At 36.9% G+C, this 12,251-nt stretch overlaps 1 protein-coding gene across 9 annotated transcripts in view; it reads left to right on the top strand.

Moving 5' to 3' along the window:
* Positions 1-2,480: 2,480 nt before the first annotated feature.
* LOC127838767 (solute carrier family 23 member 1-like) overlaps positions 2,481-12,251 on the top strand; it is a 48,409-nt gene continuing 38,638 nt past the window's right edge. The window contains exons 1-3 of one of the 9 annotated variants that reach the window (XM_052366750.1): positions 2,481-2,514; positions 3,734-3,932; positions 11,887-12,090. In XM_052366750.1, the coding sequence (XP_052222710.1) occupies positions 3,876-3,932; positions 11,887-12,090 (261 nt within the window). In that variant the 5' untranslated portion in view covers positions 2,481-2,514; positions 3,734-3,875. The other 8 variants (XM_052366751.1, XM_052366759.1, XM_052366757.1 and 5 more) reach the window with 8 other exon arrangements.

Raw genomic sequence — 12,251 nt, 5'->3', positions numbered from 1 at the left:
AGAAATATTCCAAATTATTATTTCCTCTCAATACTGACAGAAAATCCTAAGCAAATTAGTCCCACAGGGCTCTCTTGTCGATTACAACTGATTTTAACAACACCAATAAATGTCTTTTCATTTCAATGAGAAAATGTCCACCATGGGTCATCACTATAAATCCGTCATATCACGTCTCCTCAATTTATGCGCATATTTTTATATCCATCCTGTAAACCTATATTTACATCCAATTTCTACCCAACATTTTACTAAAATAAAGTTTAAAAACACTGATAAAATTATTTTGCAAATCAGTCTTTCTCCGAAATCATTTAGAAGCCATCATGCGTAAGGTTACACATACGATAAGTTCTTAACTGTTTTGTGAATTACGATCATCCATTTTTCATGTTTATAACAGAGAGGCAGCCGAGAATGAACAGAGAGGCAGCATTTGACAGAGAGGCCATCGATATGCATCTACACCGTGTTTTTCTATAAACATAAAAAACATTTTCTTTTTCCGTCATGGGCATATACCATTGCATGGTATATATCCCTTTGACCGTTTATAGCAATAGCTGAGCTAATTAACTTTCTTTTAGAAAGTGTTGCTATATGTATATTCTACATTCGATCACATAATTAATCTCTCGAAGTTCATTACTGATAAAAAAATGAACAGAGCGTCCTGAATGTGGCAGTTAATTTGTTATACATTCTGCGCAGTCATGGTCCGTGTGTCTGCCAAGCAGGTACAGAATGTTAATTGAGTGTATGCGTGTTTCATAAGGTATGCAAAATAAATTGCACAGCGATGCACGTTAAGGATTTAATAGGCGAGAGCAAGACACCGATTACACGTACGTTGATTTACATTATATGTCTTGCAAGAGACAGGGGGTTAAATTTTATTATAAGAAACAGACTGAACTATCTGTTTAATGTGAACGTTTACTTTTAAGTTGTTTTGCTTTATAGGGGCGTGTCAAGTTTTAAGGTACTCGTTCACATACTTTATATGTTTTAATAATGATTATTTTGTTATTTATTTGTAGTATTATTAGTATGATTATAATTAAAATTCTCAAATAACTTAAAAATAGAATTATCAATCATCTACTCATGTAGTATAAAAATTGGAAACAGTTTAATTCAAACACTTTTCTTTTGCCGTAATTCGAACTAAACATTAAAACTCGGTTAGAAAGACTGATATGTTTAGTATGATATGTTTAACGATTTATGTTAAAATACAACAATCAACAAACGAAAATTGTTGATTACTTTTCAAACGCTTCATATCAAGTGGTTATATTAACGCTGCATATGTTTACCGTATACAGGTTTAATTGTCATTGGAGTATACAACGGCAACATTGTTCGTATGATATACATGTACATTGAAATTTTTTGAGCTATTACTGCTTTTTAAAGTGCGACTCAATAACTCGTTTTCACGACATAGATAGTTGAAAAACGTAAAAAAATAAGGCGCGGTAAAGACATTTATAGACATATGCACATGTCACATCCGTTTCTGTCTCACTGTACATTTGAATTAACATTAACCCACCACACCACTACTTCCATCGGCGGAATACCTATTTCCAGTTTGTTATTTGCTAATGATATTGACCTTTGAGTGGCACCAGCAGTGAACGCTAAGACCTCACCAAAAGACTATGAAAGGGCATGCGTATACTGGATGGAAGTAAGCATGTAGAAATCGACTATCTTGATGAAAGACACGACGAACATCCGTGCAGATGTCACATTGAACTACCAGAAGCTGCAAGAAGTGACCAGCGTCAAGTTCGTGGGAGCAACCCTCTCCAATGATGGTACCAGTACCTCTGAGGTCAGAGTAAGACTTTCCATGGATACTGCAGCAATGGTCAGACTGAGCCGATTGTGGACATGAGTTTCCCCACAATGTACAGGCTCTACGTAGTCTCCATCATAGTGTACGGCTGCGAGACTTGGGCACTTCACGCGGGATCAGACAGCAGGATACAGGCCTTTGAACACAAGTTTCTCCTAAGATTGTTTCTCCTTCATGGAGCACAATGCTAAAAAGTACGTCCGGAACATAAATGCATCACTTAGTGGCTCACAAAAAACCCTCCTGGTGACCGTCAAACGGCAATAGATGGCTTGGTCTGGATATGTCACCAGGCAAGGATGTGCTTCTTGAGGGGGGTCGCCGTTGAGGCTCTCAGTAGACAATCTGGCCCCGTTCATTCATTGTACAACCTGTACAACCAGGTTGTACAACGTGAACGACTGGAAGTCCCTCCGTAACTCTCAGCAGCCCACAACAGCCATGACTAGCGAAGGATCTGTGTTGTCGTCCCTAATATACCTCTTAACGACCAGACCGGCAAAATGAGTGACGATAATGATGACGGCTGAAACCTTCTTATACGAAATTACGCGCGAAAACGACGTGACATTTCGTCGACGTCATAATGACGACATATTTATGTTTAATTTCAATAGCACTCATTTAAGGATACTTTAATCAATAAGGTAGAATATTTAAGTTGATTAACTATTAAATGGTTTATATTCTTTATTATTTATCTTATTTAGAAATACTTTGATTGATTGATATATATAATTTAGTTCTCAACATCATATAGTTGTCTTTTATATTCAAATCTTGACTATGTGGCTAATATAACTAAAAAATAAATTAGAAATTTATCTGTTCTAATTAATCGTAACGCCAATATCTTTATGAATTTGTATGAAAATTAACGTCGATAAACCCCTTTCAGGCATACCGATATGTGCTTTTGGGTTGCTGCCAAAACTTGTAGACATAATATTGCAAAAGTGTCTCATACCATAAGTTGCCAGCGTAGCTCCACACTAACCTGAGCAGTCGCGCAGTCTTATCATGAGGTACCCTGTCCGCCAACGAGGCCACGAATTCGACCGCATGAGTTTATAGCGGATATGGTAGCTTCTGACCAGACCGTGCGATTTTGATGACTACGGACTACGGTGGCCGAATACGACGTAAGACTCATTTTCGAATCATACGTCCAATTTCATATCGGATGACAGTCTGAATATGCTTGACATTTCACGTTTAAGATCTGCACGATATAAGTTTCAAATCGGGAAAAATGCCATGGCAATGACAGCGTAATTCGTGCATATGTAATAATGACAGTTGTGTAGGAACATACTTAGCGTCCTGAGTTGTCATAATTAGGCTCAGTCACGTTTATATTATTCACCATTACATTCCGAGCAAAATATTGTGTATCTCGACATTGCAACGTTGTGAACAAATCAGTAATGTAACTTTGCCGTGAATGGTTCATAGGTTGAAATATACTAAACAAAACACCGTCTAGCGTTTCGCGCAATTTATTTTGACGCCCGAAAGTATAGCGGATGGTATTGATATCTCGATCATTCTGACTGGATTATAAAGAGGACAATACGCGTATGCCATCACAGTAAATGTCTGGACGCACACAGGGCACGGGACTGAATCTCAAAGCAGATGCCCATTTAAACATGAGTTTAATAAAATGGTCTATCCTTCAACAATTTAATGTTGGTTATAAGTACGTGCGCAATAGTATGCAAGGTACACTAACGCGCACTTACCCATTCAAAGATAACAACGTTATTAACCTAATAATTATACCGAAACGGTTCTGTACTGCATCAAGGAGCATATAATAAATTAGTTGCATGTTTGAATTGGCAATTTGCATTCTGATTCCAGGCATACGATTCGTTTTGAAGTGGAAGAATACGGTACTGGACGTTCAAAAACGGACAGAGGACGATTACTTATGAATTGACAAACCCCGTTGTATCGAAGTTGTGTAGTGTGGGATTAGTCGGATCATACCGGTGTGCGAACAATGAGTTCGTCTGGAGTCTATCGGCCAGTGAAGGCCTTGTATGGCTTTGATCGTCAGGTTTGTGTTTAAGATTATTATTATTCATGTTTTTATATAATACCATGAGTTTTTTTTAGTTGAGACTTAAGCAACAAATGTTCGTTTATGTAAAATAAAACTGATTTCATAGGTGATCATTATAAACTCCCACAAATTTTAAAGGGGATATGTTTGCATTGTCCATAAGGCCAGTCGGCCAGGACCGGATTACCAAATAGACAAAGTAGGCAACTGCATATGGGCCCCGCGACTTTTAGGGGCCCCATGAGACCGTGACGAAATAATTAAATACGTAATAATAATTAAATACGTAATATACATACGACAGTGATTGTTTTCTTGAATTCCTAATCTAATAACTTAATATGTCATGTTGGCATTAAGGTATTATAATGACATTTTATAACTATAGATGTACATTGTCATATTTTACTTACCGGCCTTTGCACTGGTAGGCTAATTTCAACGATTAAAATCAACTGGGCACTGTCGTTTTAGAAGGCACTGGGCCAGGGGCTCGAGCACAAAAAGTTTTGCTGCTTTATGGCCTCCAGGGCGGCTAATCCGGTTCCGGCACTGCCGTTCGGCTGGTCGGTTTGTTTGAATCGCAATCTGCGATTGGGGTGAATAAGGACCCTAGCCATTGCCTTAATATAGTTGAATTATTGCACTTTATTAATTTTCAATAAAACTTTGTCTTGGAAATATCTCTAAAACTAGGACAGATTAAAATCTAGAAATTGTTAGATCTTATTGAGGATGGAGTGCAAATGCACAAAGAACCACAAATCTTGCTTTTATTTGTAAGATCAATTGTCCTTAAGTAAGTCGTAGACTTCATTTCTGTCCCGAGCAATATTTTTGTTTAACTAAGAGTGGTTAAAACTTCACAAGTCATAATTCACAATTCATAGAAAGACACCAGACAGATCCAATTAAATTAAACTATAGTGCCAAAACACTTTAACTCTTATTTCCATTCTTACACTTATATTATTTAAATTATTTACATGCTAAAATGCTGTCGTGGGAATATCGCAATAATTTAAAGAAGTGTAAATTTGTTTTAGGAAAGGGCAGCGCCTTAGAACCAAACCTCTTCCTTTGATGTTTTGAGATTAATATTGCAATTTGTTTTTTAAACCGAAGTAGCTATGCTTTCCTACAACACGTCATAGGTGGGTATTGCAGGCATGGCGGTGACATGTCCCGTTTGCAGTTTACGCAAAACCTTTTTTATTGTGGGCTATTTAAAATGATGTGATATTTGCAGATAAAATATTATTATGGTGGCGTCCGCTTTTTCGTTCTATTTGTAAAATGTTTGTGTTCTTCCTATTGGCATGTTTTAAAGTCGCCAATACCCCAGAACGACAGATATACACGCAATAAATGGCACCAAATGTTAATATTGTGTTAGCACATTTTTTGTCGATCTGTGTGTATATTTGTCGTTCTTTCATTTTCGCGCGTTAGCGACAATCTTCAACCCCACCAAACAGCAAACAGGCAAATGGATCTTTGGTGCTACCGATATTTGAAGTATTTTTAAACGAGCTTCATATGTACGCATGCTAAAAAGGATGACCGTCCAAACTGTGTTCACGAACATTTAGCCACTAGAATTGCTTTAACAAATTACGTTTTTCCTTTGTGCCACTTGTTGTTTCGAATAGTCGAACTCTCTATTACGAGAGCGAGAATGCGAGCACACGATATAAAGGAGCGAAATTACGATGTAAGAGCGAGGGATCGCCACTCGAGAACGCGATAGTACGCAGTTCGTTTGACCACGGTTATTTCTCATTGTTGACCTTTGGATAACAAGGGCGTGAGGACGATACGAAGAGCGAAATAACGATGCGAAAACACGAGGTCAAGAGTAGAGAAGACAAATCACCATGCGAGATCGCAAAAGTTATATAGCAATCTTCATCTTTATTTCGTGCAACCGCATCTAAATTGCGAGATGATATGCGAAAACACGATATTGAGATCGCGACCATGCATGATTTTCTTCTATTATGTTCTCGTATTTTTTACCTTTGCAAAATTCGAGATTTCGAAACCACAATGCGAAGTAACGAGAGTACCATGCGAGATTGCGACATTCCAAGTTCGATCTCGCATCGTGATTTCGTATTCTCGTTCTCGTAATCCAGAGGTCGACAATGCGAAACAACGAACACTGCACGACAGTTATATTGTGATCTCGCATCGAAATCTAGTGTCTTCACATCGTTTTCTTTCGATCTCGCCTGCCATCTGTAAAGATCGAAAATGCGAGGACACGATATAAGAGAACATTATTAGTCATACATGCCATAATTTTTTAGGTCCAAAGCGGGACATTCCATAAAAATTGTCGGGACATTTGACCAAAAAGCGGGACACCTAAAACGATCTATCATTCCACCTTTACTGTAGTCAGTATAGTATAGTACTAACAAATACTCTTGATACTTTTATTCAAGACACAAAACATCTGATATGAAGAATGGAATCTAAAACATAACAATAACAGTTTTATAAAGTAATACAATAGCAAACAACGAGGATAATATTCATCTTTTATAGTACAAAATCTGGAACATTACGACAACAATACTCATTATATTAATTTCAATGGCAAACATTAACGCGAGGGAGGCTATCCAGTACACTGAAATTACGGGTTACAGTAAACTATCTACCGAACAGTTACATCAGTTACACACGGAATGCGCGGCCGTACACATTTCCGAGGTAGGTTTTTGGTGCAAACCGTCTTTGTGTTCATTTTAACTCTCAACAACGCCTCAACCGTTTTTTACACCAACAAAAACAAAAGGACAAAAGAAGTCTATGGATGCTTACTCGAATTATTTTCTCTAAAGTTAATAATCATATTTTGTTTTCTTCTTATATATACAGATTAAACTGAATTGTGAATTGTCAGGCGCTGTATTGGGGTAGTGTCAAACTGTCATGAATAACAACACGTTGTTTTTATTACAATAACACAAGACAAGATGGGTACCACTTTACTGTTTGTTGCGATGTTTTTTAAGCATGTATCCATGCGCAGTTTGTTACTTGTCAATTGTAGCGGCTTAATTGGAGTAGGGTCAAACTGTCATGCATAGCACCTCGTTGTTTTAGCTTAATTGGAGTAGGGTCAAACTGTCATGCATAGCACCTCGTTGTTTTTATTACAATTACACCCAATTACACTAGACAGGATGGGTTATCACTTATTGGACTGTTTGTTGCGATTTTGGTATATTGCACATTCGGATTATCCCGCCATTTATGAACTAAACATTGAATGTTAAAGACTCATTAATGACGCAGCGATAATTTTACAAAACAATTGTTTTGTAAACCGTTTCCAACAAATACAAAATAAACACAATTTCAACATTTATTTCATTATAATACAACTATCGATAGCAATAAGCGACCACTATCTTGAAGACCACCATGGTGTGAATGCCTGATGAAATCAATAATTAGCCGATAAATCGCAGATAAGGTGTCATAAACAACACTGGTACACACGATAAGTAGAATCGGATTGTTAATTGGGGGCAATAAAGGGATTAGCGGGGGTAAGTGTTAGCGAAACAGAGCTTGAATAGCGAATTTTATTGGGAACCTATAGACCTTACATCGTTTTTTACGAATGTCGGGACAAATCGTCTCATATCGGGACGGCGGGACAAAGGGCCCAAAAGCGGGACTGTCCCGCCGAGATCGGGACGTATGGCATGTATGTATAATTAGTATTGCGCACTCGCATCGTTTTCTCGCTCCTAAGCATTCTTATCTCGCAACCTGACGCCGTGGATCATAGTGTTAGTCGTACTCTATGCAAGGGAATACATCTTGTATATAATTAAGTTTATTTGCTCACATGATTACCGCTCTTGACTTTTCTCTGAACGTAGTGATTGATAGTTAAATGAATATTTATTAAATAGATGACTTGTGTTGATACAAATTTGCATCAAATGTACTGTATTATATGATACTTATCTACTCATTCGACACACTTCAATCTGACCCGCGTCATGAGAAAATGGTTCATATGCCATATGCGGATAACGTAGCTCTATTAAGGAGTAACTCTGTCCACTACTAAGTCACGCAAGGTGTCGCTGTCTTTTTAGCGGACAGCGCAGCTGCTAACCTGTCAGTGCGAATGCGCAGGATGGTCTGGAGCTACGCTGGCCGCATAGTGCATGAGATTCATTTCGGGTTGTATTAAATTTGTTTCGATCATTTCAAATTACTTATAAGGTTTTAAAAAGGCCCGTCAGTGTAATACTCGTGTCAAAGAATTACGGTTCATTCAATAAATATGATACACTAGTTAAGCATGTCGTTAACCGAATACATGCATATAATTTATAGAATAGCTTACCGCGCCCATTATTCACGATGGCCATTCTCTTTTAACACTAATATATGTGAAAACACAGTATTCTCAAAATGTAAACAACCATTTTTACAACGCTTAATAATTGTATCAATTTTAAATGATTATTACTCAATGGCGGAATTACATGTTCGTTATATGTCACTGATTGTAGCATTTGTTCGCTTACTTTTTTACACTGCTGTTTAAATGTTTGAACCTGTGACAAATTTGGAAATTTTCAATTTCGTCAATTTTTTGAACAGTATCAAGTATCAAGTTGACAAGTATCAAGAATAGACCGGCGACGAAAACCCTTTTGCTCAATAAGCGAATGAATTTGTCTTAGATGAGCGTTTAAATAAGTTTGAGATTAAGAAATTGCTGAAGAAGATCACGTTCGATCAGGAAATATTTTCAAGCCGAACTATGTAAACAGTTTCACGCACGTAAATAACACAATAAGGACAGATAACGGAAATAAATAAGATCTGTATGTTGATAGATCGATGTTGTGATCATTAGTTGGTAAGTGCCGGATTCCGTCCCTCTTGCATACATATTTCAGATATTACTACGCTTATCGTATATCGTTCCCATTTTGAACAAGCATTTTGTCGTTAAATGTGTCTATAGTAAACATGTAATGAACTGAAAACTTATTCAGGCGTTATATGCTTTTATTTTGAAATATTAGTGAAGAGGTAGGCTTTGTGTGTACGCTACGTTTTAACCATTCACGTCGTTTACCACTTATCGTGTGATAATTCATTTAACTTAAATGGATCTATATTTTACGACTTAAAAGGCATATGTTTTGTTTAACAAACCGCATGCTCGCTTTCGTTGTAAGAAGTAATTGCCACCGAAAGAGACGTTCTGTAGATCAGTCTATCGACTAAGAAAAGTGTAAGGTATGTACTCAATCAACTCTTAAAGAACATTCATCTGGTGTAGCCATATACAGCTTTGTTAAAACATAGCAAATTGACGAATTTCAAAACTTGTAACATGTAAAAAAAATGTGTATGTACTGGACAAATGAAACAACTAATAAAGTGTTCAATTATCGCTTCTGTTATGGAAAATTATCATACAAATCGTAAAACTAATAAAGCGTGCAACGTTTTTCGCCAATAAATTGTCAAGGCACGGCATTGCAGATATGCCTTTGACATAGTGAAAAATCCGAAAGTTTTTGTATTATGAGTCTAACATAATATAGGGACTAAATATATACTCTATATAGCAATTTATATGCCCGTTTAAAGTTTACAGTTTTCTTTCGAAATCACATAATTGTCCAGCAAGTATGCATTGTTAACCATTATCAAGTGCGTATACTTAAGCTATTAAGTGACAACTGTCCTTATTGAATAAGAGGTATGAGAAAAAAGGCTGTAAAATAGTCGCGTACTTTAATAAACAAGCTGGATTCGTGTCGCTGATTTTGTTGTCAGAGGTACGCGGATTACAAACACATACTCATAATACCGTTTCTTTATTCAGAAATAAATGAATATTTAAATACATTTATTTTGATACGATACGATAAAATGTGCCTTTGAATATCTCTGTTACTGTCGTTTAAATATATTAAATTCATTCTGAGCACTGAATATGCGGAGATGCCTCGGGTCAAACCATGTCTGCAGACACTATGTTGCTTCTTTATTTTCTATAACAAAAGGAGTAGTTTTAGAGGGGTAATATTGGAATCACCCTGTGGGTTTGGTGGTCTAGTTTTAGAGGGGTTTTATTGGAATCACCCCGTGGGTTTGGTGGTCTAGATTTAGAGGGGTTATATTGGAATCACCCTGTGGGTTTGGTGGTCTAGTTTTAGAGGGCTTATATTGGAATCACCCTGTGGGTTTGGTGATCTAGTTTTAGAGGGGTTATATTGGAATCACCCTGTGGGTTTGGTGGTCTAGTTTTAGAGGGGTTATATTGGAATCACCCTGTGGGTTTGGTGGTCTAGTTTTAGAGGGGTTATATTGGAATCACCCTGTGGGTTTGGTGGTCTAGTTTTAGAGGGGTTATATTGGAATCACCCTGTGGGTTTGGTGGTCCAGTTTTAGAGAGGTTATATTGGAATCACCCTCTGGGTTTGGTGGTCTAGTTTTAGAGGGGTTATATTGAAATATGTATGTTTGGTGGTCTGTCTTCCCGCACGAAATGTTATTAGTTTATTTTATATTGGATCGATCAACTTCCACATTTCTCAGACTATTTATGTTAATTGTGAACAAGATCGTCACCATAAACTGCAGATGTGCAGGGCCAGTGATTTTTTTACCTGCGAGTCCCGCGTCCTGGACTCACAAAAACCTCTGGGGATGCAAAGTTTGGAAATATTAAAGTCCCAAAAATGAATTGAAATTTCTCAAAAAATAATATCGTTTAATATTTGGACTCATTCTTTCGATTCGGGGACTCATAGATTTGCAAGTTATCGAGTCCCAGGACTCAGATGAGAAAATCTGTAAAAAAATATCACCGCAGGGCACAATTGTATTGCCCACTGATATGTCCCATGGAACTTTTCGTGGCGCTTGACTGCCATATAAAATGATATAGTTTGTAAGTCAAACGTCCTCCCCATTCCTCAGGTGATTGAATTGAAACTCAAATATGTCATCAACATGAAATTTGAATATGCAAGACACACGTTTCAAGGGCAGTTATTCAACTGTTCGTAAGTTATATGCCTTTTAACTTATCCATGCCCACAGCTGCTATATAAAAGTCAAGTTTGCAGAGAGAACTTTTCCACACGTCTCAATAAATTTAATTGAACATTAAGGCATATCAACGGCATGATGTTTATATGTGCAAAAGACAATTTTCACACACATATAATGTTATATATGTGTCATTGAACTTTGCGATCGACATGGTCGTTAAACTTGTGACAAGTCAGTTAAAGAGGTATTTTTAAACGCCTTTTGTACGAAGCTATTTAGATGTACAAATAATATATCAATATACTTATTTATGGGGCACTTGAAACTCTATAAACTACAAAACTAGTATATATATATAAGTAAAATTGTATCCTGAAAAGAAGTATAACGATGGTTTAAATTGGCTAATAAAATTCGAAGCTAGTAAAGTCGAGGTAAAGGGCGAATATAAATACGAAATAAACGCGTATTCCCGTCATACTTAGTGATTCTTTACAAAGATCCGTAATGCGAAAACACTAGCTATATTTAAAACATATCCTTAAGTCGTCTGTGTTGACATAAACCGTGTTAGAAAAGTTTGTGGATGTTTGTTTTGCAATGATGGTTGAAAGCTATAGAAAACGGCGAGTGTTTTGTTTCATCAGTGCACGATAAGGGGTGTTTATTTCAGTACATTAATAACATTCCCATAAAGCGTAAAATTACTTCTTCACACTGAGATTAAAGGAGTAGGTTTTCGTGAATCAAAATGTGTTCACACGTATTTCAAACAACAGGTTCATTTAACCATACTTATTGGTCGATTTAAACTGGACTAATTGCATGTAATTATTGGTCGATTTAAACCGGACTAAATGCATGTGATTAAAGTGTCGTTATTTTACAGGAAAATCAAGTTTTAACGATGTCCAATAAAGCCAACGGAGAAAGAAAGATTCCGAACAGCGACGGATTAAACCATCATGTAATAAATAATATTGACGTTATCAAACATGTGAACACAGATGTGACGTCAGAAAGGAACTCAAACGTGATATACGGGGTCGATGATGTCCCTCCTTGGTACCTGTGCATATTGCTAGGATTTCAAGTATGGTTGTTTATTTGTTTGAATTGATTCATTCATCACTCACTTACTCTCACATATTTTCCTCGTCAAGTAAACACTCACTCGCGCACTCACTCATTCGCTTACTCGCGCACTCACTCATTCGCTCACTCGCTAATCACTTTCACTCTAACTTATCGTAG

Source organism: Dreissena polymorpha, chromosome 7 (assembly GCF_020536995.1).
Source record: "Dreissena polymorpha isolate Duluth1 chromosome 7, UMN_Dpol_1.0, whole genome shotgun sequence".
NCBI lineage: Eukaryota > Metazoa > Mollusca > Bivalvia > Myida > Dreissenidae > Dreissena > Dreissena polymorpha.
The sequence above is the reverse complement of the archived record's forward strand: the minus strand, read 5'-3'. Positions and strand labels throughout refer to the sequence as shown.